General features: G+C 43.0%; 2 protein-coding genes across 3 annotated transcripts in view; both read left to right on the top strand.

The window, feature by feature from the left end:
- OGA (O-GlcNAcase) overlaps positions 1-24,378 on the top strand; it is a 34,435-nt gene extending 10,057 nt beyond the window's left edge. For both annotated transcript variants that reach the window (XM_009245728.4, XM_054523418.2), the window contains 12 exons: positions 629-800; positions 2,380-2,478; positions 4,512-4,796; positions 8,072-8,230; positions 9,023-9,636; positions 10,326-10,500; positions 14,468-14,553; positions 15,523-15,627; positions 17,450-17,535; positions 17,801-17,993; positions 21,327-21,486; positions 22,247-24,378. In XM_009245728.4, the coding sequence (XP_009244003.1) occupies positions 629-800; positions 2,380-2,478; positions 4,512-4,796; positions 8,072-8,230; positions 9,023-9,636; positions 10,326-10,500; positions 14,468-14,553; positions 15,523-15,627; positions 17,450-17,535; positions 17,801-17,993; positions 21,327-21,486; positions 22,247-22,383 (2,271 nt within the window). In that variant the 3' untranslated portion in view covers positions 22,384-24,378. The remainder of the gene's footprint in view (positions 1-628; positions 801-2,379; positions 2,479-4,511; positions 4,797-8,071; positions 8,231-9,022; positions 9,637-10,325; positions 10,501-14,467; positions 14,554-15,522; positions 15,628-17,449; positions 17,536-17,800; positions 17,994-21,326; positions 21,487-22,246) is intronic.
- A 1,050-nt stretch (positions 24,379-25,428) lies between these two features.
- NPM3 (nucleophosmin/nucleoplasmin 3) lies at positions 25,429-27,492 on the top strand. Its single transcript, NM_001131894.2, is given in 6 exon segments — positions 25,429-25,558; positions 25,907-25,992; positions 26,234-26,353; positions 26,468-26,561; positions 26,966-27,099; positions 27,194-27,492. Coding segments are annotated over 5 exon segments (543 nt in total). The 5' UTR covers positions 25,429-25,440; the 3' UTR covers positions 27,091-27,099; positions 27,194-27,492.
- The last annotated feature ends 252 nt before the right edge of the window (positions 27,493-27,744 follow it).

Genomic DNA, 27,744 nt, shown 5'->3' with positions numbered 1-27,744 from the left:
TAAAATTCTATTCTTTCTGATTCATACCTGGTTAGGTTTATCTGCAAAGGGATCACTGTGCCTTTTGGAACTAGGACACAGCCTGGCTTTTTCATGTCTTAAGGTTACTTACTCATGTTTCTGTATTTTTCTGACTTTGTTGGGTCTTCTACAATCAGCAGCCCATGAGGACTAGGAGGCTAGGCCACTTTGTTGGATCATATTGTCATATAAGTTGAGTATCCCTAATTCATAAATCTGAAATGCTCCAAAATATGAAACTCTTTGAGCTCCATAAAATTCAAAGGAAATGCTCCTTGGAGCATTTCAGATTTTGGATTTTCAGGTTAGGGATGCTGAATATAATACAGATATTCCAAAATCCAGGAAAAAAAAAATCAAAGTCCAAAACATTTTTGGTCCCAAGCATTTCAGATAAGGAATACTCAACCTGTAGAGCATTCAAACCCAAATGAGAAATGGGTCCCAAAACTATTTAACTTACGATTTTTAATTGAAAATGTAAAAACAATAAATCGGTCTTTGAAACATTCTAGTAAGGAAAATATTGGATTTCAAGTATAACTGTTAACTCTATAATGTTTGGAATTCTTAATTTTTTTACTCTTGATCCTCTTTTTTCTCCTAGGTTTCTCAGTTTGGGTGCAGATCATTTGCTTTGCTTTTTGATGATATAGACCATAATATGTGTGCAGCAGACAAAGAGGTATTCAGTTCTTTTGCTCATGCCCAGGTATCCATCACAAATGAAATCTATCAGTACCTAGGAGAGCCAGAAACTTTCCTCTTCTGTCCCACAGGTATTGTATATAATGACTTTACATTTAACTACTCTTCTTGGAATATGTAACTTATAAAGGACCATGGGCCCCATTCTCTCTCCACTTCGCCTCCTCCCTTGGTGTGTAAAAGTAGGAATCTTTTTTTAGAAGACATTTTTCAAGATCCTAAATTGGAGAAATTTTAGGAACTAATAAATGACAACTGACTGGACAAAATATTTTTATGTATTTTTTAGTACTGGAAGTCTATGAACATTACATTGTCAATATTAAAAGAGGGATAGTATTGAAATGAAATCTGGAGAAAAACCAAGTTACATTGCTTTTACCTTAGTCACTTCTCATTTCCTCCTACTTGTCCCCTTTTTCTGCCCATGCATATCTGTCCCTTTTTGCACTCCTCCCACTTCCATCTGGGCTCTTATTTCAAGTAGTCAGCATAGAAAGCTTAACAGTTTTTCCCCTTTTCCTTTCTTTTTGTCCCTCTGGTTTCTTTCATTGAAAATATTTTAGTCTCTTAGTTGCTTCTCCAAAATTCAACTTACAGGAAGTTTTCCCCACACTTCCCTGTTCAGGAAGAATTTTAGACTAAATTATTTAACTTTCTTTGTGTGTATTGTGAGCCGAGAACCTTATTTTAGTTGAGTACTACATTAGTACCCAAAAGATTTAAGATTATACTGGGAATTAATTAGCTGCAAGTTACAGTTTAAGTTGCAGTTGAGTACTAATAGCCACTGGTATATGCCTTTAAAAAAAATTTTTTTAAATTTTACTTTTAAATTTGTATTATTTATTTAGAGACCAGGTTATAAAACTGGCTAATTTTTATATTTTTGGTAGAGACGGGGTTTCACCATATTGCCCAGGCTAGTGTCGAACTCTTGGGCTCAAGTGATCCACCCGCTTCAGCCTCCCAAAATACTGGGATTGCACGTGTGAGCCACTGTGCCCAGCTGCCATTGGCATAGTCTTGTATTAGTTCTATTATGATATTACCAATTCATTCTGTTTGGCGTTTAATTGTAACTGAGAAAAGTAGGCAATTCAGAATTTTGTAGAAAATGCTACAGTTCTTGTTTTTTTAGTAAACTTGTATTTCTAGTAACTGTAGTATCGTAAGAATTGATCTGTACTACTGTTGGAGGAAAAATATCAGATTTTATGAATTTCTTAAATGAACTGCCCACTTTAGTTCCTTGTAGGAGGCCTTTTATCATTTGGATGAAAATAATTTAGAATTGGCAGACATTTTTTCCACATTCAAAAACCCATGAGCCTTTTGGGAGGCCGAGGCGGGCGGATTGTTTGAGCTCAGGAGTTTGCGACCAGCCTGGGCAACACGGTGAAACCCCGTCTCTACTAAAATACAAAAAAAATTAGCCGGGCGTGGCGGCGTGCGCCTGTAGTCCCAGCTACTTGGGAGGCTGAGGCAGGAGAATTGCTTGAGCCCAGGAGGCGGAGGTTGCAGTGAGCCGAGATCGTGCCACTGCACTCTAGCCTGGGCATCAAGAGTGAGACTCCGTCTCAAAGAAAACAAACAGAAAACCCATGAGCATTTTATTTCTGACTTTTTTACTTTTCTCCCTACATTTAGAATATTGTGGCACTTTCTGTTATCCAAATGTGTCTCAGTCTCCATATTTAAGGACTGTGGGTGAAAAGCTTCTACCTGGAATTGAAGTGCTTTGGACAGGTAAGTCTTTTAAGATTTATACAGTCAAACTTGAATTAACTAGGACTTACAGAAATTGCTTGTTCTTGTTAATTGAATACTTTTTTTTTGAAACGGAGTCTCGCTCTGTCGCCCGGGATGGAGTCTAGTGGCGCAATCTTGGCTTACTGCAAGCTCTGCCTCCCGGGTTCACACCATTCTCCTGCCTCAGCCTCCGGAGTAGCTAGAACTACAGGCGCCCGCCACCACGCCCGGCTAATTTTTTGTATTTTTAGTAGAGACAGGGTTTCACCATGTTATCCAGGATGGTCTCGATCTCCTGACCTCGTGATCCACCCGCCTCGGCCTCCCAAAGTGCTGGGATTACAGGCGTGAGCCACCGCGCCTGGCCTTTTTTTTTTTTTTTTTTTTTTGAGACAGAGCATTGCTCTTGTTGCCCAGGCTGGAGTGCAATGGCATAATCTCAGCTCACTGCAAACTCCGCCTCCCGGGTTCAAGCGATTCTCCTGACTCAGCCTCCCAAGTAGCTGGGATTACAGGCACACGCCATCATGCCCAGCTAATTTTTGTATTTCTAGTAGAGACGGGGTTTCTCCATGTTAGCCAGGCTGGTCTCAAACTCCTGACCTCAGGTGATCTGCCCGCTTCGGCCTCCCAAAGTGCTGGGATTACACATGTGACCCACTGCACCTGGCCTAGAGAACTTGTTAAAATATGCTTTCTTTTACAAAGTTTACATATTCTCTTAATATAAAAAAAAAATCTATCATGGTTAGGGAGCCTGAGTGGGGAGCCTGAGGTGGAAGCCCCCCGGAGTTCAAGACCAGCTTAGGCAACATAGGGAGACTGTGCAAAAGATAAAAAACTTAGCCAGATGGGCTGGTGCACGCCTGTAGTCCCAGCTACTTGCGGGGGGGCTGAGGTGGAAGGATCACTTGAGCCCGGGAGGTAGAGGCTGCAGTGAGCTGTGATCATGCCACTGCACTCCAGCCTGAGCAACAGATGAGACCCTGTCTCAAAAAAAATTCAGTTAATAAATAATAAAGATTTATAGGGAATTGGGCTAAAGGGTATTGATCCCAGCCCTAAGCAGTGTCAGGAAACTCTTCTATTTTATAAAACGAAAAAAATAAAGCTCAGTAAAAGACATGTTGTTGTGTTTTCAAAAGAAAAATTGTGGCTGGGTGCAGTAGTTCGTGCCTATAATCCCAGTGCTGTGGGAGGCTTGAGTTGAGGTAGGAGAATCGCTTGAGGCCAGGAGTTTAAGATTAGCCTGGGCAACATAGCAAGCCCTTATCTGTACAAAAAAATTTTAAATTACTGTGATGTGGTGGGGCACACCTATAGTCCTAGCTACTTGGGAGGCTGAGGTGAGAGGATTGCTTGAGATCAGGAGCTCAAGGCTGCAGTGAGCTATGATTACTCCATTGCACTTCAGCCTGGGTAACAAAGGAGACCCTGTCTCAGAAAAAGAAAAGTTGTTATAAAATGTACATGTAAGGGGCCAGGCGCAGTGGCTCACGCTTGTAATCCCAGCACTTCGGGAGGCCAAGACAGGCGGATCACGGGGTGAGAAGATCAAGACCATCCTGGCTAACACAGTGAAACCCCAACTCTACTAAAAAATAGAAAAAATTAGCCAGGCGAGGTGGAGGGCGCCTGTAGTCCCAGCTACTCAGGAGGCTGAGGCAGGAGAATGGTGTGAACCCAGGAGGCGGAGCTTAACAGTGAGCTGAGATCACACCACTGTACTCCAGTCTGGGCGACACAGCGAGACTCTGTCTCAAAAAAATATATATATACATGTAAGGAAAACACAGTAAAAAGTTATATATGCAGTATATTTTAAAGAACCATGATCCTTTTTTCAAAATATATTTTTTAATTTAAAATAAAAAAATAGGGTCTCGCTATGTTGCCCAGGCTGGTCCGAACTCCTGGGCTCAAATGATCTGCCCACCTCAGCCTCCCAAAGTGCTGGGATTACAGGTATGAGCCAATGCGTCTGGCCAAGAACCATGATTCTTTTAACAAACGGTTGTTGTTATTTCTAGGTCCCAAAGTTGTTTCTAAAGAAATTCCAGTAGAGTCCATTGAAGAGGTTTCTAAGATTATTAAGAGAGCTCCAGTAATCTGGGATAACATTCATGCTAATGATTATGATCAGAAGAGACTGTTTCTGGGCCCGTACAAAGGAAGATCCACAGAACTCATCCCACGGTTAAAAGGAGTCCTCACTAATCCAAATTGTGAATTTGAAGCCAACTACGTTGCCATCCACACCCTTGCCACCTGGTACAAATCAAACATGAATGGAGTGAGAAAAGATGTAGTGATGAGTAAGTAGCCTGTACTTGAACTTCACCTTGGAGGAGAGCTGGGGTTAACTAGAGCCAGTGGAAAGTATGCATTTCTTTGTCATCACAACTTAAACAGTTTTATTTATTTTTTTAAAAAACTTGTTTTGTTTTACTAAGAAGGAAACAAAACCAAGTGGTTTTATTACGGTATGTTGTTTCATTCTGTTGATGAAGATGTATATGATAGAAGAAAAGTTGAGTGTCTTCGGACAAGTCACTTTACCTCTTGGCCTTAGTTTTTTTTTTTTTGTTTGTTTTTTTAAGTGTGGTTCAGAAGCGGCATGGTGGCTCGCTTATAATCCCAGGAAATGCACTCCAGCCTGGACAACAGATGAAAACCCTATCAAATAAATAAAAATAAAATATGTTTCAGTCTTTGAAGTCTTGAGTACTAGAGGAGACAGTCTTTAAGTGTTTCCATTATCTCTAGAATCATTCGGATAAAATGTATTTTCAGGCAATTTTATTGAAAAGGATATTTTAGATAACTAGATACTCTGAGTCACTTAGATCATTTAGATTCAGCTTACATTTATCTTTTATGGAACATACTCTTTTTTTTTTTTTGAGATGGAGTTTTGCTCCATCGCCCAGGCTGGAGTGCAGTGGCGCAATCTCAGCTCACTGCAACCTCTGCTTCCCAGGTTCAAGCAATTCTCCAGCCTCAGCCTCCCAAGTAGCTGGGTTTGCAGGCACACTCGGCTTTTTTTTTTTTTTTTTTAAGTAGAGACAGGGTTTCACCATGTTGGCCAGACTGGTCTCGAACTCCTGATCTTAGGTGATCCACCCGCCTCGGCCTCCCAGAGTGCTGGGATTACAGGCATGAGCCACCCTGCCTGGCTGAATGGAATACAGTCTTATTTTAGACATTGGCTTACTAATTTTAAATTTATGAAAAACCTCTAATTAATAGAGTTCTAAGTAAGGTGCTTGATAATTATTTACATTTAAATAATCTATCATGGGGCAGATGCATGTTCATGGGCACTGAGGTGGCAAAGAATAAAGTAGTTTTTTTTTTTTTTTTTGGGATGGAGTTTTACTCTTGTTGCCCAGGCTGGAGTGCAGTGACGCAGTCTCGGCTCACTACAACCTCCGCCTCCCAGGTTCAATGATTCTCCTGCCTCAGCCTCCCGAGTAGTTGGGATTACAGGCATGCGCCACCATGCCTGGCTAATTTTGTATTTTTAGTAGAGATGGGGTTTCTCCACGTTGGTCAGGCTGGTCTTGAACTCCTGACCTCAGGTGATCCACCCTCCTGGGCCTCCCAAAGTGCTGGGATTACAGGCGTGAGCCACTGCGCCCAGCCATTCCTACTTTTGAGAAACAGTCTAATGTTGGGTAAGGCTTATAGGCAATTGTACTATAGTGTGATAAGTGTTGTAATAGTTTAATTATAAAGTGCTGTGTGAACACAGGGGAGAGAGTGATTATTTTTGCTAAGAGATTTCACAGACTTCTAAGCTGGATCAAAGTATGAGGAGAGTTTGCTGGGCGTTAAAGGTTTGTGGGCTGGAGATGAAAAACACTGAACACTGAAAATTATTTTTTTTTTCTGAGACGGAGTCTCGCTCTGTTGCCCAGGCTGGAGTGCAGTGGCGCGATCTTGGCTCATTGCAACCTCTGCTTCCCTGGTTCAAGCGATTCTCTGGCCTCAGCCTACTGAGTAGCTGGGATTACTGGCGCGCACCACCCCATCCGGCTGATTTTTATAGTTTTAGTAGAGACAGGGTTTCACCATGTTGGTCAGGCTGGTCTCGAACTCCTGACCTGGTGATCTGCCTGCCTCTGCCTCCCAGAGTTCTGGAATTACAGGCGTGAGCCACTGTGCCCAGCCTGAACACTGAACTTTTGAAGTTCCCTGAATTTTGGCCCATTTTGGCTACTGAAGTGTCATGATAGTATGTAGTAATATTAATAGTTGTGGTTTATTTCTCAGTTCCATACCTCTGCTTTGAATTGTTTATTGAATTAATGTCTCCCTTTTGTGTGGCTCAGTCATTGTCATCCTCCTCCCCTCAATAAAAAACAAAAATTGGGAATATAATTTAAATGCTGTCAGTGTACATGACACTTAACTCCTACATCTTTTAAGGCAGAGCATGGAACATATTAAGGGTGGCAGACACTATCCAAACCTGGGACATATGTAGGAAATATTAAGGAAAGCTAAGAATAGAGAGTTTTTAAGTACAAAACTAAAGAATTCAGACTTAATTTTCTCCACCACTATCCTGGCTCAGAGCTTTGTTGCCTTATGTGTGCTAATTTGTGGGTCTCTGTCGATTATCTCTTCTTTTTTTTGTTTTCTGAGACGGAGCCTTGCTCTTGTTGCCCAGGCTGGAGTGCAATGGCCCGATCTCAGCTCACTGCAACCTCTGACACCTGGGTTCAAGCAGTTCTTCTGCCTCAGCCTCCCGAGTAGCTGGGATTACAGGTGCCTGCCACCACGTCTGGCTAATTTTTTGTATTTTTAGTAGAGATGGGGTTTTACCACGTTGGCCAGACTCGTCTCAAACTGCAGACCTCAGGTGATTTGCCCGCTTCAGCCTCCCAAAGTGCTGAGATTACAGGCATGAGCCACCGTGCCTGGCCTCTTCTTTTTCCCTCAGTGCTTTTATTAATGAAGTTACGGTCAGGTGTAGTGGCTCACGCTTGTAATCCCAGCACTCTGGGAGGCCCAGGCGGGCGGATCACAAGGTCGAGTTCGAGACAAGTCTGGCCAACATGGTGAAACCCCATCTTCATGAATAATAGAAAAATTAGCCGGGCATGGTGGCATGGGCCTGTAGTCCCAGCTACTGGGGAGGCTCAGGTGGGAGAATTGCTAGAACCTGTGAGGCGGAGGTTGTAGTGAGCCAAGATCCTGCCACTGCACTCCAGCCTGGGTGACAGGGTGAGACTCCATCTCAAAAAAAAAAAAAAGTTACAAGACCCTGAAGGCTATGCAATGTTTTCTTCATACAAAAAGCAGTGGACATTTCAGATTGACTCTTCCACTGATACTAAAATTTATATTTCTTATTTCAATTGATATTTTACATTTAGCATTGCATTTAGGTTACTATCCTATATGAAATGGTTCGGTGAAGGGTCTTGCTTTTATTTGCATTTTTATGTTTAAGGTTTGTTCTCATTCTAGTTCTTTATTTCTGTGGTTATACTGTGACAACTAGTTGCATTTATTCTTCTCACTTGTCAGAAGGCTTTTGTAATCAAAACTATTTTTGTGCTCTTTATTTTATTTTTTGCAGCTGACAGTGAAGATAGTACTGTATCCATCCAGATAAAATTAGAAAATGAAGGCAGTGATGAAGATATTGAAACTGATGTACTCTATAGTCCACAGATGGCTCTAAAGCTAGCATTAACAGAATGGTTGCAAGAGTTTGGTGTGCCTCATCAATACAGCAGTGAGTTTGGCTATTCTTTTATGTTAAGGGGGTTAGATCACATAATTGAGTCACAAAATAAAGAACACTGTCTCCCGGGCGCGGTGGCTCACACCTATAATCTCAGCACTTTGGGAGGCCGAGGCAGGCGGATCACCTGAGGTCAGGAGTTCGAGACCAGCCTGGCCAACATAGTGAAACCTTGTCCCTACTAAAAATACAAAGATTAGCCAGGCGTGGTGGCATGCGCCTGTGGTCCCACCTACTTGGGAGGCTGAGGCAGGACAGTCGCCTCAACCTGGGAGGCGGAGGTTGCAGTGAGCAAAGATTGCGCCACTGTACTCCAGCCTGGGTGACAGAGCGAGACTCTGTCTCAAAAAAAAATAACACTGTCATGTGCCTTACCTATGCCCACTAAGCAAAGTGAAATTAAATGAAATTGGGGGATCTAGAGAATAAGGATTTTTAAATCTTACTTTTGGTCTTAAATATTAGCTTTTATTTTGATGGAATGCTAATTTCTCTTAAAACATATTTTTTGAAGTAATTTAAGGGTTTTTAGACACAAATTTTCAAAAGAGAATGTAATAGTAGATGTTGGCATGTTTATTACCTCCCAACGCCCTTCCATTCCTGCATCCCTAGTAAATATAGAGAAATCTCATTTTTCTTAGAGGTCAAATTAATTTGGATCTAAAATTGAGGTTCCACTTAACAAATATGATAAAGCATCTTTCTGTGTCTAATGTGTTCTGTCTCTTAATTCTGATTATCTCTGTGACCATTTTATTTATACACTTATTTATTTTTTAGGTAGGCAAGTTGCACACAGTGGAGCTAAAGCAAGTGTAGTTGATGGGACTCCTTTAGTTGCAGCACCCTCTTTAAATGCCACAACCGTAGTAACAACAGTTTATCAGGAGCCCATTATGAGCCAGGGAGCAGCCTTGAGTGGTGAGCCTACTACTCTGACCAAGGAAGAAGAAAAGAAACAGCCTGATGAAGAACCCATGGACATGGTAGTGGAAAAACAAGAAGAAACGGACCACAAGAATGACAATCAAATACTGAGTGAAATTGTTGAAGCGAAAATGGCAGAGGAATTGAAACCAATGGACACTGATAAAGAGAGCATAGCTGAATCAAAATCCCCAGAGATGTCCATGCAAGAAGATTGTATTAGTGACATTGCCCCCATGCAAACTGATGAACAGACAAACAAGGAGCAGTTTGTGCCAGGTCCAAATGAAAAGCCTTTGTACACTGCGGAACCAGTGACCCTGGAGGATTTGCAGTTACTTGCTGATCTGTTCTACCTTCCTTATGAGCATGGACCCAAAGGAGCACAGATGTTACGGGAATTTCAATGGCTTCGAGCAAATAGTAGTGTTGTCAGTGTCAATTGCAAAGGAAAAGACTCTGAAAAAGTGAGTATGTTTAATGTACCTGCTGCTGAAGCCTGGGTGGTTCCCCATACCGGTAATGTGGAGAAGGTTCTTAAATGAGTACACTGTAACTGACAGAAAATTGACCATGTTTTGGAATATGTTCTTTAGGCTGGGTACGATGGCTCATGCCTGTAATCCCAGAACTTTGGGAGGCAGAGGCGGGGAGATCACCTGAGGTCAGGAGTTTGAGATCAGCCTGGCCAACATGGTGAAACCCCATCTCTACTAAAAATACAAAAATTAGCTGGGCGTGGTGGCGGGCACCTGTAATCCCAGCTACTCAGGAGGCTGAGGCAGGAGAATCACTTGAAGAACCCGGGAGGCGGAGTTTGCAGTGAGCTGAGATCGTGCCATTGTACTCCAGCCTGGGTGACGAGAGGGAAACTGTCTCAAAAAAAAAAAAAAAAAAAAAGTATGTTCTTTACAGTGGATGTGTGGACTCTGCTAAATCTGGTACCTTCAGTTTCATAGTTTGCTCTTCTAGTTAAGAATGAGGAAAGGTCATTATTTTAGGAATATTTGTCAGTTTGGGGAGACACAAAATGATACTTTAATGGTTAAGATAAATTGCCAGTACCTGACAACACAAGCAGCTTAATGTGTAACTGTGTCTCAGATTATTTTGTTAAGCTTGCAGTTTTTTTAGTCTTTTTATTGATCTTCAATAGATTGAAGAATGGCGGTCACGAGCAGCCAAGTTTGAAGAGATGTGTGGACTAGTGATGGGAATGTTCACTCGGCTCTCCAATTGTGCCAACAGGACAATTCTTTATGACATGTACTCCTATGTTTGGGATATCAAGAGTATAATGTCTATGGTGAAGTCTTTTGTACAGTGGTTAGGTAGGTGCACCAGGAATAATCTCTTCTCCTCAAATATATTGTCCCTTTAAAAAAAATTATCCCACAGGGAGAAAAACATTTAGGGAATTGGCACATTTCCAAGTCTTTTCAATTCGTTGCCTAGGTTTCTTTCAAAAATAGGCATTATTGAAGACTTGAGATGCAAGTCTTAGTAAATACATCAAGCACATTAATTTTTCTCCCTTGGGCTAATTCAGCATAAGTATATTAAAAGTATGTTAGAAAGTACTGACTTTAATTTGCTCTGACTGAATGCTTTCTGGATGGAACCCTGTATACCACTTTTATCTGATTTGGAGATGAGACACTATGAAATGTGACTCCATAAGCTTTCTGCTGCTTGCTGTGTCTTGATAACATTAATGCTATGTTTAACAGAACAATTGCTGAAATGACCTAAGGGGCCTGGCAAGAGGAAGCCATCCTCCCAGCCCTGTGCGCATGCGAGCTTTAGTGTAAGGCTATTCTGGTGCTATTTAGTATTATTTCACGTGGCTTTGTCTTTATCCTTCTACCAAGTATTGGTTTTACCAGGGGATAGAAATTGTAATCCCCTAAACATCTCTGCTACATTAAATGGACTTTTGTATGTCTCCTTTGAACACTGATTTTTTTTTTTTTTTTAATTGTCAAACTTGGTAAAAAGCACCAGCATGGCCAGGTTTCTCTAGGGACTTCATTTCATTTTCAGGTTTTCAATCCAGCTATAAGGAATATGTAATGGACTTATATACAGCACACAGCAGGCAGCAAGGCTGACTGACATGTCATAGTTTTCATAGTAGTCACAAATACTATGATGGGTTTCATGGTCTTGGTTGTGAAATAGATATCTGAAACACCGTGAGCTTAGAATAAAAAGTAGTAGTGAGATTTTCCAGTTTCTGCCTGTATACCTTTGAGCTCTTAAATATTTAAAAAAAAAAAGTTTCCCTGTGATACAACTAATTAGCTACTAAAAGTAGAGTCTCTGATTGTGAATTTGAAAATACGTAACTTTTTTTGGATTGCTGTATATAACACGTAGAAGAGAGTATTTTGACCTCATGTTAAAAGGCTCTGTATAGCTTCGGGCGCGGTTGCTCACCCCTGTAATCCCAGCGCTCTTGGTGGCTGAGGCGGGCGGATCACTTGAGGTCAGGAGTTCGAGACCAGCCTGGCCAACATGGTGAAACCCTGTCTCTACTAAAAAAATAAAAAAATTAGCCAGGCATGGTGGCGCATGCCTGTAATCCCAGCTACTTGAGAGGCTGAGGCAGGAGAATTGCTTGAACTCAGGAGGCAGAGGTTGTAGTGAGCTGAGAGCACACCACTGCACTCCAGCCTGGGCGACAGAGGGAGACTCCATCTCAAAAAAATAAATAAAGGAAATATTGGCCGCGCGCAGCGGCTCAAACCTGTAGTCCCAGCACTTAGGGAGGCCTAGGCGGGGCAGACCACGAGGTCAGGAGTTTGAGACCAGCCTGGCCAATGTGGTGAAACCCCATCTCTACTAAAAATACAAAAATTAGCTGGGCGTAGTGGCACATGCCTGTAGTCCCAGCTGCTTGGGAGTCTGAGGCAGAAGAATCACTTGAACCCAGCAGGTGGAGGTTGCAGTGAGCCGAGATTGTGTCACTGCACTCCATCCTGGGTGACAGAGTGAGACTTCATCTTGTGGTGGGGTGGGGAGGCTCTGTATAGGTCCTGTACGTGGGAGACATCTACCCTTAGGCTCAAGAGACCTCAATATTGGTTGCTGGATGACAACATTTGCCTTCCAGGTTTCTGCTCAGGTTCTTATAATTAATTCTTACAGGGATTTAAACTTAAGTTTCTAAGGCCCTTAGGAATTTTGAACCTGAAATCTGGATTATTGAGCTTGAAGTGTATTACAGAAAACATTTGATATTCAGTTTTTAATTTAAGAATTATTAAAAGTTAAATTCTTGATGATACACAGTATTGTTTCTTTCTTTTCTCAGGGTTTATCTCTGCACTAAGCATTTATGGTGGTAGCTTTCCAAAATTATATAGATACCTCTTACACAATCCCAAGCTCTTAGAGCAAGCTTGTCCAACCTGTGGCTCAACACAAGTTTGTAAACTTTTTTAAAACATTGTGAGTTTTTTAATTTTTTATTTATTTTTTATTTTTTTAAGCTCATCAGCTATCATTAGTGTATTTTATGTGTGGCCCAAGATAGTTCTTCCAGTGTGGCCCAGGGAAGCCAAAAGATTGGACACCCCTTATAACATCTTAGAAGTTTTAAATAATTATCTTCATATCCACATAGCTTTACAAAAGCTCACGACAGGGAGAGTATTTTCTTGGTTCTGTAGTAATTTCAGGGGTTTACTGATTGGAACCCTTCCTTTTCCTCCTCTCTCCAGTCCAGCTGGCATTCAGTCCTTTAAACAATGTGGCTATGCAGTACTTTTGATTACTAATGACTTCTATTATCTTCTTCCCCATTGTGTACAGATGGGAGAATCCTCAGCACAAGTGTCTACTACTATTGGATGGACAGCGGCAGATGTTCACAGCGCGTCATGATTAATTAGTTTAAATTGCAAGGTTCTATCTGTGAGGTAGCTCAGGTAGATTTAAGGGCGGTAGACATGAACTGAAGTCACGTTTGCGCAGCGACTGAGGCATTAACCATGTTTTCATTTACACAGCTCTTCGTACATGCAGCTTTTTATTGTAATAGTTGGAAGTGCTAGTTATGTTGTAGTCTCAAAGTAGGGGGTAGGGGAAATTGGCTGATCTTAAAGTTTGAGAGGTATAGTTTTTTTCCTGCAGTGTAAATTACACTGAGTTACAGAATGGGACAGGTTCTCTTATAGTCTAAATTTTGACCCTGTTTCATATTTATTTTACAAATACTACATTTTATGTTTTTTAAAAGTACCCCTACCCTTGAAAAACGACAAACCAGATACAATCTCTTAATGGGCCTGAATTGTTAACAAAAAATTGGTTTGCTTTGGGACTGTCTGACTAGCACACTATATCTTGTACTGATGAGACTGTTAACTTGAACAGGAGGTAGAATGCTGTCTTCCAATGGAAAAGAACTATATTGCGCTGCTTTATCTTGTCAGAAGACTAGGCAAATGATTTTGATTTGGCCTTCAAACATTTGCCTTTATGTCTTACTGTTAGCTAGCGTTATTGCCTATTACATTAGTTAACTGGTGACCTTAAATAGTGACTTCTGTATTCCATGTGTATGTTCAGTGTATTGCAAAGATTATAATGGCTGGTCAGAGGAACCAGATGCTGTCATACTTTTAAGAAAAGTATATTTAGCTCTGGGCAAAATAACATCAATTGGCTCTCCTTAGTTTTCAGAATCTGTCAGACTGGTATTATTAGCCAAGTCTGATTTTGAATTGTTTTTGGCCAAAAAAATTTTTCTCATTATGTTATTTTGTCAACTTAATTTCTTGTATTTTATTCTACTGACCTTAGTTTTCTGACAAGATTAATCCTCCTCCCCCGCCCTTTTCCCTTACCTGTACCCTTCCTCACAATGTAAAATGTGACTTCAGACAGGTTTAATTCCTTCATGGGCTGTGATAATAAAGTGTCTAATTATCTATCAGTCATTTTAGTTTATAGTTACTATAATTTTATGACAGAGCAAGCAGCTAGCTTGATTTGTATAATATCTAGGGAATATATAAAGTTGACCCAGACAAACTTGGGACTTACTTTCCTTCCAGTAATTAAAGAGTAGAACTGATAATACTGATTATTCATTAATTGGAGGAAGGAACATTAGTATTGAAATGCCATTAACATTTTTAAAAATAATAATTATTATCATAGCCTTGCCCTGAAACCCTGATTATTGTTAGAGAGCTATTTCCACGAAGTGTTTGTCAGTTTGTTGGACATTTGAGACCCCAGGAAATCCCCTTTCTCGTAACGTTCTCCGCTTGGATCTGATCTCAACAGGGTGTCGTAGTCATTCTTCAGCACAATTCTTAATTGGAGACCAAGAACCCTGGGCCTTTAGAGGTGGTCTAGCAGGAGAGTTCCAGGTATCAATATGAATTCACAACTGAATTGACATTTTCTTTGTTTTATGAGAAACCTTATGTTGCGCATCAGATGGCTGGAAGGATTGGTCTGCCGAAGGCTTTCTAGTCCCAAATTCAATTTAGTTACATAGCTGGATTTTTAAATCAAATTTTCCTCCTCTTTCACAGTAATTTCTGAAGGAGATGCTGCCAATCCCCCCCGCGCCTGCGAAGCGCAGCGGCTCTAGGTATACACTTCACATTGTTTCTTTGCAGGTCGCACAGCATTTTAATCTGCGCCCGCAATGCACAATGCGCGCATGCTTGTCTGCCAGTGGAAACTCCATGAACAAAAAATAGTAATTCTGCAAATAAATGGTGAAAGAGCTTTTGGATATTTATCCAATTATTTTATAAATATAATGTGCTTGAAAGAATTGTCCATTGCTGAAAATATGAACAAAATACGAAGTTTTTTTGCTGCTGGAATTTGTTCATGGACTTTCTAGGTGCTCTACTTTTCTCCCCCCAACAGGTGCTCTGCTGCGCACAGCAAACTGAAGCGCATTGCTTTGGGGATAAAGCGTCTCCTGGACAGATAACCCTCTTCAGACCAAACCTCTCCTCCTGACATTCTGTTCTGCCATCTTATCGTAGGGAGATGGTCTATCTAAGATAGGTTTTAAAAAAAAATAGATTTGTCATAATTGGAATAGGTTTGTTTTTGTTTTTGTTTTTGTTTTTACTGTAAATTTAAATCCCCATTAATATGCCACTAAAGCTGTAACTCAGAGTGGGTAATTTCTATTCAGAAGCACTCCCCTCCCCCAGCAAAGAGGTATTTCTATTAGTAAAGCATAGTACACCCCTCTTCTTTAGGTCTGCCTGCAGTAGCCAGTTAATATAAGTTGGTAATCTGCAGTGCACACCCATTTAAAAAAATGGATACCTTCCCCACACTAATCCATCTCCTTTTTTTTCTTCCCACAGCGTTTGCTGCCAATTGATGGGGCAAATGATCTCTTTTTTCAGCCACCTCCACTGACTCCTACCTCCAAAGTTTATACTATCAGACCTTATTTTCCTAAAGATGAGGTAATTGTCTCTCTACCTACCAACTTGGTGTGTGGGTATGGTGCACACTTAAAACTTAACCTTTTAACTCACTGGTTAAAAGAATCCTTCTGTCTTAAAACTGCAAACTTTAGATGGAGAAAGTTCATTAAAACATTCAATGTATCTTGAGAAATTTAAGGAAAAATCTAAGGAGTTTAGACTTTTAACATCTTGTACCAAGTTCTTTAATTTCTCCCTTGAGAAAGTCAGATGAAATGTATTCAGAGTTGGAGTTACAAAATAGTTATTGTGTCTAAATGACGTGTTGTCCTTAGACTAATTTTCTGTAATATATTGGTGTTCTGTAATATTCTTTCAATTGTGAAGTACCTACAGGCTGTTGACAATCAGCTAAAGAAAAAAAGCAAGACTGTTTAAAGACAGTAACAGGGCCAGGCGCGGTGGCTCAGGTCTGTAATCCCAGCACTTTGGGAGGCCGAGGTGGGCAAATCACCTGAGGTCAGGAGTTCGAGACCAGCCTGGCCAACATGGTGAAACCCTGTCTCTATTAAAAATACAAATAGGCCGGGTTTGGTGGCTCACGCCTGTAATCTCAGCACTTTGGGAGGCCGAGGCAGGCGGATCACGAGGTCAGGAGATCGAGACCATGGTGAAACCCCGTCTCTACTAAAAATACAAAAAAAATTAGCTGGGTGCGGTGGTGGGTGCCTGTAGTCCCAGCTACTCGGGAGGCTGAGGCCAGACAATGGCTTGAACCCGGGAGGCAGAGCTTGCAGTGAGCCGAGATCGTGCCACTGCACTCCAGCCTGGGGCGACAGAGTGAGACTCTGTCTCAAAAAAAATAAATAAATAATAATAAAAAATAATAATAAATTAGCTGGGCGTGGTGGCGGGTGCCTGTAATCCCAGCTACTCTGGAGGCTGAGGCCGGAGAATTACTTGAGCCTGAGAGGCGGAGGTTGCAGTGAGCCAAGATCGTGCCATTGCACTCCAGCCTAGGCGACAGATTGAGACTCCATCTCAAAAAAAAAAAAAAAAAAAAAAAGGGTACGGTGGCGCATGCCTGTAATCCCAGCGAATTGGGAGGCTGAGGCAGAAGAATCACTTGAACCCAGGAGGTGGAAGTTGTAGTGAGCCGAGATCGTGCAAGTGCAGCCTGAGCAACAGCATGAGACTCCATCTCAAAAATAAAAAAATAAAGGCAGTGACAGGTTTAAACATTTTAGAAGTATCCTTAATATATAGAAAGTCAAGAGACTATACCTCAAGGTTTGCTGGCCTTTGAATCTACAACTTACTATCAAAAATCATCCTCTGCAGGCTGGGCGCAGTGGCTCACCCTGTAATACCAGCACTTTGGAAGGCTGAGGCAGGTGGATCACGAGGTCAGGAGATGGAGACCATCCTGACCAACATGGTGAAACCCCGTCTCTACTAAAAATAAAAAAATTAGCTGGGTGTAGTGACACGCACCTGTAATCTTAGCTACTCAGGAAGCTGAGACAGGAGAATTGCTTGAACCCAGGAGGTGGAGGCCTCAGTGAGCCGAGATTGCACCACTGCACTCCAGCCTGGTGACAGCAAGACTCTCTCAAAAAACAAAAACAAAAACCATCCTCTGCAAAAGCCAATTCTCAGTATTCTTAAAACCTTGCTGTTTTTTGCTGGTTTTACAAATCTGACTCAATGAATAAATATTTATTTACAAAGAAGAGGTGATATTTCTGATGTTTCTGATAGGCCATTTTGTTACTCCCTCCCCAGACTGACTTGTGAGTTATATTGTTGGATTCTGCTGCCGTTTTTCTTGATGTGTTGCTTAACTAGATTATATTTTCAGGCATCCGTGTACAAGATTTGCAGAGAAATGTATGACGATGGAGTGGGTTTACCCTTTCAAAGTCAGCCTGATCTTATTGGAGACAAGTATGTGATAAGTATTTGGATTTGAGAGTAGACCTTTCATAGCGAGGCTTATCAGGTTGAGGGGAGGTGATGACTGCAAATATATTTATTTATTTTAAATCCCACTTTGGCTTTAGTAAAATCTGAATATGTGTGCATTTCTAGTTTCTTACACCAAATGTAGCTTCCGTAAGTTCATTCAAGTACAGTGGGTCTTGCATCACTGAAGTCTGAATTTTATATTAGCAACTTAAAAGTTTACTGTGGCCTCTTTCCTTCCGAGCAGGTTAGTAGGAGGGCTGCTTTCCCTCAGCCTGGATTACTGCTTTGTCCTAGAAGATGAAGATGGCATATGTGGTTATGCCTTGGGCACTGTAGATGTGACCCCCTTTATTAAAAAATGTAAAATTTCCTGGATACCCTTCATGCAGGAGAAGTATACCAAGCCAAATGGTGACAAGGAACTCTCTGAGGCTGAGGTAATACACAGGTTAAGAATTATACTATGGTAACAGTCTTTTTTATTTATTTTTATTTTTTATTAAAGTTCTTACTAAAATGGAAAAGTACATAGATACATCATAAAATCTTAGTGCTTTCTAAATTAATTTTCTTGCAGAAAGAATTCTTATGGCTTATTCTTAGCATGACATTTTTCACTGTTTCCCCAATATTGGGACAATTTTTTATTTGGGAGTACTGTTGTAATATTTCTTCAGGTGAAAACACAATAAAGACAAAGAACATTTTTTTCCTCTGTTTTAAAGTTTCATACTTAAAGATGTTGTGGTCTTGGTCAGGCACGGTGGCTCGTGCCTGTAATCCCAGCACTTTGGGAGGCCAAGGTGGGTGTATCACCTGAAGTCAGGAGTTCAAGACCTGCCCGGCCAAAGTGGTGAAACTCCATCTCTACTAAAAATACAAAAAAAAAATTAGCTGGGTGTGGTGGCGGGCACCTGTAATCCCCGCTACTCAAGAGGCTGAAGCAGGAGAATTGCTTGAACCCAGGAGGCGGAGGTTGCAGTGAGCTGAGATTGCGCCACTGCACTCCAGCCGGGGCAGCAGAGTGAAACTCTGTCTCAAAAAAAAAAAAAAAAAGATATTATGGTTGTTTTGTTGAGTACTCAGGACAACTTAAGTAATTTAAATCTATTTGGTGGTTTGTCAGAAGGTTAATAACTTGCCTTCTGAATAATGCATTCTACACTGTGATGTAAAAATAAGAGTGAGCTTCTCTTGAGAGTCTACTTTGTGATAGGAGCACTTCTTAATAAGTCTGTCCTGTCCCAACTTAAATACATTTTTCATCTCCGAAAAAGTTTTATGCCCCATGTTGGCCAACACATTATATGATTATTTTGGTTTATACATCAGTATATGTTGTTGTTTTGAGACAGTGTCTCACCTTGTCATCCAGGAATGCAATAGCACAAACATGGCTCACTGCAGCCTTGACCTCCCAGGCTGAAGTTATCCTCTTGCATCAGCCCTGCAAGTAGCTGGGACTACAGGTGCAAGGCACTACGCACCAGCTAACTTTTTTGTATTTTTTTTTGTAGAGATGGGGTTTTGCCATGTTGCCCAGGCTGGTCTCAAAGTCCTAAGCTCAGGCAGTCCGCCTGCCGCAGCCTCCCATAGTGCCAGGATTACAAGCATGAGCCACTGTGCCTGGCCGGTATATGCATTTTTTAGATCCTTCTTGAGGATAGTTTTTATGCACAGTAAATAAGATATTTGGACCCCTACTTGTGATACTTTTTTCTTTTCTCCTATATTGTTTCTCTTCTCCTTTTCTAAAATTCTCTACCTGTCTCCACCACACCAGAGTATTCATAGTCTTTTTATTTATTTATTTTTTTGAGATGGAGTCTCGCTCTTGTTGCCCAGGCTGGAGTGCAATGACCCAATCTTGGCTCACTGCAACCTCCACCTCTCAGGTTCAAGCAGTTCTCCTACTTCAGCCTCTCGAGTAGCTGAGATGACAGGCATGTGCCACCACGCCCGGATAATCTTATATTTTTAATAGAGACGGCGTTTCTCCATGTTGGTCAGGCTGGTCTTGAACTCCCGACCTCAGGTGATCCGCCCTCCTCAGCCTCCCAAAGTGCTGGGATTATAGGCGTGAGCCACCGCACCTGGCCTCATTTTCTTCATAGTTTATTTCTATATTTTACCTTCTGCCGTTAGTCACATGGCTGTGTAACAAAAGGCTGGTTTGGTGTTGCCTCGCTTACTTGGGATTACATTGACACTATGCTGGTGATTGAGCTGCTGATGTATTGCTGTTCCACATCTGACACTTTTCAGCATAAGAACTTTTTTAAAATTGTGGTAAAATATAAATAACATAAAATTTACACATTTTTGTGTAAGGAATAAGTTAATTTAAAATATTTTATGTATTTTAAATGATTTTGGATTTACAGAAAAGTTGCAGAGTTAAAACAGAGTTTCTGTATACTTCTTATCCATTTTCTGTATTTGTGAAGTCTAAGTAACCAACATGGGTATATTATTAATCAGACACCAAACTTTATTCACCAGTTTTTTCTGCTAATGTCCTTTTCCTGTTCCAGGATCCAATACCACATAGCATTTAGACTTTTTTTTTTTTTTTTTTTTGAGACGGAGTTTCCCTCTGTCGCCTGGGGTGCACGATCTCGGCTCACTGCAACCTCCGTCTCCCAGGTTCAAGTGATTGTCCTGCCTCAGCCTCCCGAGTAGCCGGGATTACAGGTGCCCACCACTAGGCCCAGCCAATTTTGTATTTTTACTAGAGACGGGGTTTCACGATGTTGGCCAGGCTGGTCTCAAACTCCTGACCTTGTGATTCACCTGTCTCAGCCTCCCAAAGTTCTGGGATTACAAGTGTGAGTGAGCCACCACGCCTGGCCAGACAAACTTTTTTTTTTTTTCCGCCCAGGCTGGAGTGCAGTGGCAGGATCTCAGCCTACTGCAACCTTTGCCTCCCGGGTTCAAGCAATTCTCCTGCCTCAGCTTCCTGAGTTGCTGGGACTACAGGCGCATGCCACCATGCCTGGCTAATTTTTTATGTTTTTAGTAGAGACAGAGTTTTACTTTGTTGCCCAGGCTGATCACAAACTCCTGAGCTCAGGCAGTCTGCCTGCCTCAGCCTCCCAAAGTGCTAGGATTACAGGCGTGAGCGACTAGGCCTGACCCAAACCATTTTTTTTTTTTTTTTTGAGACGGAGTCTCGCTCTGTTGCCCAGGCTGGAGTGCGGTGGCGCCATCTCAGCTCACTGCAGGCTCCGCCTCCTGGGTTTACGCCATTCTCCTGCCTCAGCCTCCTAAGTAGCTGCAACTACAGGTGCCTGCCAACACGACCTGCTAATTTTTTGTATTTTTTTTAGTAGAGACAGGGTTTCACTGTGTTAGCCAGGATGGTCTCAATCTCTGGCCCAAGCTTTTTAAAAGTGAAAACGGTGGCCAAGCGCAGCGGCACACACCTGTAATTCTAGCACTTCAGGAGGCCGAGATAGAAGGATCACTTGAGCCCAGGAATTCGAGACCAGCCCTGATGATATAAGTGGGGAAAGAGAGAGAGAGTTGCGCATGCGCACGCTAGAGAGAATGCCTGCCCCTCTCCAGCCTGGCCAACAGAAGGAGATCCTGTCTCAAAAAAAGAAAGTGAAAATGCTTCAGCTAGAATTATAGGATAATCCTGTGTGAGATAACTTACATAGTGACTGGAAGAGTTATTAAATATTGCTTTCTTGTTGCTAAGTTCTGTAGTTGGGTTAGATATCCAATGCATATCTATTGTGAAAGTCAAAAGATTCTAATTTTTCCAGAAAATAATGTTGAGTTTCCATGAAGAACAGGAAGTACTGCCAGAAACTTTCCTTGCTAATTTCCCTTCTCTGATAAAGATGGACATTCACAAAAAAGTAACTGACCCAAGTGTGGCCAAAAGCATGATGGCTTGCCTCCTGTCTTCACTGAAGGCTAATGGTGAGTACATATTTGTGGAGTTGGTGGTATTTGGGCAAGATAGGGAAAGAACTATATATTTTTGGATATAAAAGGAAAGAAGTGAATTGTAAATTTACACTGCTTTTCCCACCTTTTATGATTTGGTTTCTGAATTAATTAGTGGTGAAGAATTGCATGTGTATTAATAATTGAGAAATGCTGGTTGGGCTTAGTGGCTCATAATCCTAGCACTTCGGGAGGCTGAAGTGGGAGGATCACTTGAGTCCAGGAGTTTGAGACCAGCCTGGGCAATACAGCTGAGACCCTATCTCTACCTAATTTAAAAAAAAAAAAAGGAGGCCGGGCGCGGTGGCTCACGCAGCACTTTGGGAGGCTGAGGTGGGCGGATCACGAGGTCAAGAGATCGAGACCAGCCTGGCTAACATGGTGAAACCCTGTCTCTACTAAGAGTGGTGGCAGGCGCCTGTAATCCCAGCTACTTGGGAGGCTGAGGCAGGAGACTTGCTTGAAGCCGGGAGGCGGAGGTTGCAGTGAGCCATGATCTTGCCACCGCACTCCCAACAGAGCAAGATTCTGTCTCGGGTTGGGGGGAAGCTGGGTGCAGTGGCTCTCACGCCACTCATTATTGAATTTTTTGAATATGAATTTTTTTAATTGTGTGAAATGTAGGATAGACAAGCCCTGTTTATATTAACCATATCGAAGATTATAGTTTTATATCTATAATTATACTAATTAAGTGACTTATTTATGTTTTGAATATTTGTTTTATTTCTAGGCTCCCGGGGAGCTTTCTGTGAAGTCAGACCAGATGATAAAAGAATTCTGGAATTTTACAGCAAGTTAGGATGTTTTGAAATTGCCAAAATGGAAGGATTTCCAAAGGATGTGGTTATACTTGGTCGGAGCCTGTGACATTTGTTGACACTGTGAACTGTCCAAAAGTCTCTTAACTGCACCTTGTGAGTGGTAGTTGAGGTCTTCATACAGTTCAGCCTCTAGAGTGGTAACAAATCAGCCAATTGGATTCGAAACAAAGAAGACTATGTAAAACTCACCCATCACACTTTCAGACTACTCACTGGTTGGAAGAATATAGTATTGCAGCAAATCCTGTATGAAAGAGAGATGTGGGCTTCCTTTTTGAGTCGTGTTAGGTGCTGAGACCTTTTACATGGGCTTATACAGGGAGAGAGTCTTCAATAAATGTAGTCAGCACTATTTCCTGCATCCAGTGTGGTTGTGTTTCTCACCTGAGAGTAATCAAAATAACATCTGTCATCTTCCTTGGTTTATTGAGTGAAATGTCTCTCAGTCTTTGGGGACATGGCAGAGATGAAAGAAAGAAAGAGTGGGTTTCAGAAGTGTCAGGGTGGAGTGATTCCAAGTGGGATGGTTGTGGCATTAGTTTAAGCTGAATAAATAATTTCAATTTGGGGCAGTTATTCTGCTTTTTGTAAAGCCGTGGCCAATTGTCTCCTGTAATGACTGTTGGTTCAGGCATGTTGTACTTTGTAGGGACAAATGTGCATTTGTTTGTGGCAAAAGCCTCCAATTGACAAACTTGTAAATTTTTTTGTATATAAACTAGCTGTAACCTGACTATCCTTTGTGTTTACTGTTTTTGTAAATTTTTTTTCTCTATAAATGAAAGGGTGTTGGTTCAGAATGGCACTTTGAATAATGTAAACCAGTGAAAAGTGGATTTTCTTTACTTTTGTCTTTGGGTTTGGGGTTGTTTTTGGTTTTTTTTGAAGTTTTATTATTTTTAAAGTGCCTCCCACCTAGGCGTAGGCCATGACCATTTGGGGTACGAGAGCCTAATTTTGTAGGACTTAATCTGTTGAAAAGTGCAGTTACTTCTGGAAATTAACCTCAATATTAGGTCAGCATGTGAAATGTTGGATTTGACATGTCAGGTAGGGTTCAGGGACCGATGGGTCCCATTTGCCCTCAGGTCAGTTGTTCTTTAATCTCAAGACCTGTTACTACTGATTTTATTAAATCAGTCTTTAATTCTTGCATGTTTGTATCTAATTTCTGAAAGAATGAGCACACTTTAACCAGTTATTTACAGTTACCTTTTTCCTTTAACCAGATTGTGAAAGCTTCATGTATTTTAATTTAGATTCTGGTTTTTAAGGGTTCTGAGCATGAAGCTGGCAGATAGTCTGCAGGACTCATTTTTTCATCATGGCTGGCTGATTTCTCCATAGATTCATAACAGTATTTTGTTATCTTGCTTCTCTGTAGTTTTGCATCAGCTGTTTAACTTTGAGCTGAGGGGAGAAGGGTAAAGAGAAAGAAACTTCAGTTTTCTTTCACAGAACTCCACCAGTGTGGGCTTTGAGACAGCCCTAAAGCATTGTACCTAGTGGTACCTAGTGACTTCCAACCAAAGCCTTTGAGTATGCACTAAATAGGTGAGAAGAAAGGAGAGAAGGTTTTTAGGTTAGAAACCTTTAACCGATAAAAGGATATGGTATGTTGTAAAGCTGGAACCAAGTTTGCATTTTTGAGGGCTTGAGATGAAGGGAAGACTCTTACTAGATAGTAAGACAGCTGCGTTTTCCTCAGTTTTCTCGTCTTAACACTAGTGGACAATTCTAGCATTTTGTTTGGAGGATTTCAGAGTTAACCTCATGGAATCAGAATTTTTTAGCAAGTTTACTTTTGGTTTTATCTTGGCTTTTAGTAATCATGTTGGCTGGTCTGGTCACAGGTGACTGTGAAACAGATGCCCTGGTCTTGCTTTCATCACTCTAGGATCATGAAGTGCTATGCTGTTTCCTGGTTATGAATATTAAGGTTGGAATAACATTTTTATTGATTGTTTAGATCAGAGCTCAGTTCCTGTAGAAAACGAACTGTAAAAGACCATGCAAGAGGCAAAATAAAACTTGAAGTGAATGCTTGTCGTGTTGTATTGTGTGAATCTATTTCCTGTCTGCCCCCTACCTTTTCTCCTCTTTCATGCCTCACCTGCAAGCAGGTATGCCTCCTCTCCACAGCTGTTCCAAGTTAAGAGATTGGATCTTGAAGGCAGCCCTCCCCTACCTCCATCACCAGTAAGACTTCCAGATTTTCCTTAAGGCAAGAGCTAAGAAAAGTAGACTAGTTCTTAGCCAAGCCACCCCACCCTCTTGGCACAGTTATAATCTTGATGTGAAATAGGGCCTCTAGTTTGAGTTTTTGCCATCTATTAGGATAGAAAGCACACAGTTTGCCTGATTCTTAAAAGGCGAAAGAAGGCGCGAGTAGCATAAACTGACAAAATAATCCAGGGCGCAAAGATACTCCTGGATGATTTGGAATTAAAAGCTCAGAAAGCGTGGGTGGGCCAGGAACAGCAACACACATGAGCTAACTAGTCCTCTGCTAGCAAGTGCGAGCAGCTAAGTCTCAGTGAAGGCATAGCAAATTGCGGGGTCTTTAGAGCAGGAAGAATATCTAAGAGAGGCTTAGCCGAGAGGACAGACAGGACAGACGTGTTGGGATGGAAATTCCTAAGGCTCCTCGGCTCTCTTGAGGCAAAGACAATCTGAGTGCATTTCCTTTGCTTGTGGCAGAAAATCACTGCCCTGAACCCCACTTTTGCTGGGAGGAGTAAGAAGGGTTTATATTTTTGTATCTATACCTCCTTTAACGAAAGCTTACCCTGGGTTGGAAGAGTGGGAGACACTCTTCCGACACAGAGCGAGGAGCCTGGGGAAGTGGACACCCTCATGGTCGTGGAAATGAGCAAGGATGTTAACATAAATCCCAAATCCATTCTTCTGCGATGTTACTTCCTTTCTCTTCGGTATTGATACAATATGAGCAGAAGCTGCGGGCTCCGGGTAGGGCTGCGGGGTCTCGGCGCCTTTTCTTTTCCAGAACTGAGCGTCTCCTTTAATGGGCGGGGCAGGAACTGGCCGAGGGTCCCCGGCTTTGTGCGTGTCGGGGGCGGAGTTTGAAGAAGGCCCTTGCAGTATGGCCGCCGGCACTGCAGCTGCCTTAGCGTTTTTGAGTCAGGAGAGCCGAACGCGGGCCGGGGGTGTCGGGGGCCTACGGGTCCCGGCCCCGGTCACTATGGACAGTTTTTTCTTCGGTATTAGGGAAGGGAGAGGCTGAGGGTGGTACTGGTGCGGTAAGAGGTAGGGATGTGAGGCGGGAATGCGGAGGCTTTCACGGCGTGGGTGTGGGCGGAGGGCTTCTTCGCTGTTCCCGCAGGAGAGGGGGCCTCGCAAGCACAGCCGAAGGGGGCGGCGAGATCCCTGCCCCAGATGTGTCGGGCGCGGCCCACGGCAGAGCGCCCCAGGTGTTCTGAGAGAAGAGACGGAGGTGGACGTGTAAATGACCCGTCCGCCCAAGGTTACACGTGACGGCGGGTTGGTGACATCCGCCGCTGCCCAGCCCCGTACACACGCTCAGGCATACTCACTGTTATTTCTACCAGGCTGTGAGCTCTCCGGCCACACCCGCTCCTTCACCTTTAAGGTAGAGGAAGAGGATGATGCGGAGCACGTGCTGGCACTAACCATGGTGAGAGGCAGGGGAGTGGGGTTTTAATGAATAAGCCCAGGCAGGCAATATAGGTCTCTACCCAACCCCCGGATCCCCTTTACTTGGAGACACCTCCTCAGCCTAACCCCCCGGCATGGGCGGCTCTCCTGGCCAGGTGAACCGGGACCTTTGAGGCTGGGCAGGTGCTAGGGTAGATGCCTTTAGTTGTGGTGTCAACCCTCGCTTGAGGAGACCCTGAGGCCCTGTGTACCGTTCCCAGCTCTGCCTCACCGAGGGAGCCAAAGACGAGTGTAATGTGGTAGAAGTTGTGGCCCGGAACCATGACCATCAGGAGATCGCAGTCCCTGTGGCCAACCTCAAGCTGTCCTGCCAACCCATGGTGAGTTCCGCAGCTCTGCCTTGGTGGTGGTGAGGGGATTGAGGACGTTAGCACTCATTACAGTGTAGGGTGGGCTAGGAGTGGGCCAGGCCTTCATCCTTGTCTTCCTTCCAGCTCAGTCTGGATGACTTCCAGCTCCAACCACCTGTAACCTTCCGCCTGAAGTCGGGCTCTGGCCCTGTGCGGATCACTGGGCGGCACCAGATTGGTGAGAAGAGGGGAGGGCCCTCTCCTTTGCTTCCAGTAGACTCTCCCGTCAGGCTTCCCCCACTCCTCACTCCTGCCCCCATCCCACCCTCATCTCGCAGTGCAGCCCTGTACAGGTCTGCGTGCCCTCCACGCTGTGCCCTGTGCATGACATGCCCTCTCCTTTCCGTCTACTCAAGCCTACCTCCTTCATGGAACATGGCCCAACTTCTCCAGCTCCAGTAATGAAGACTCCTTTGGCTCTTTGTGACCCAGTTTAGGGTCTGAGGTTCTTCCCACCTAGCCCATAAGCACTGGGAGGTCAGGGTCCCTGTAAGCCTAACACCACGGCATGAAGAAATGGCATGCGGTGTGAAAGAGTCTGGTCTTAACACCCCATCCTTCGACTGCTTGTGTGTCCACCAGTTACGATGAGCAATGATGTTTCTGAGGAGGAGAGCGAGGAAGAGGAAGAGGAAGAGGACAGTGATGAGGAAGAAGCTGAGCTGTGCCCCATCCTTCCTGCCAAAAAGCAGGGGGGCAGGCCCTAGCCCTCCTTGGTGAGTTGCAGGGAGAAGTGCCCAGCAGGCTCTGGGAAGGGGCAGGGGAAGCAGGTGAGGGCCTAGATGCTGATTCCTTGTTTCCTCTTTTCAGGTCAGCTCCATGCGCCATGCACCCTGTTCCCTGACAAGTTTCAACAATTGCAAATATTTCTTCCTTGAAGAGGAGAGCTTGGGTGGGGGTTGGGTGGGAGGGACTTGGGTCTTTGGTGCTAGGAGAGGGCCCGTGCTCCACACAGCCCTGGTTTTCTGATTTTGCACCATGCCCGGGGCCTCTCTTCCCACCTGCCTGTGAGGATTGGAGGTTAGTGCCTGAAGCTCAGAACTACACATTTTTAATAGTTTTTACATTTTTGGACAAAGGTTGAAATAAAGTGGTGTGGAGTTTTTGCAGCTCTTGTGTGGCTTCTTCCTGTGCTGGGTGATGTTTCCCTAGGGACCGCCAGGTGGCACTGTGGCAGCACCCAGGGTGGCCCTGGGCCTGGGGGAGGGTGGAGAACTGTGGGATCCTCTACCCTCATGGCCCTGGGCTAGGACCTGGGGCCTGGGCCCCAGTTGCCTTGCTGGAAGGGGACCTCCCAACACTCAGCCCATTCCCAGTCTCTGCAGGTGGGGGAGGGTCATTGCAGGAGGTTATCAGCATCC

This window comes from Pongo abelii, chromosome 8 (assembly GCF_028885655.2).
Source record: "Pongo abelii isolate AG06213 chromosome 8, NHGRI_mPonAbe1-v2.0_pri, whole genome shotgun sequence".
Classification (NCBI taxonomy): Eukaryota; Metazoa; Chordata; class Mammalia; order Primates; family Hominidae; genus Pongo; species Pongo abelii.
This window is presented reverse-complemented; position numbering and strand designations above follow the sequence as displayed.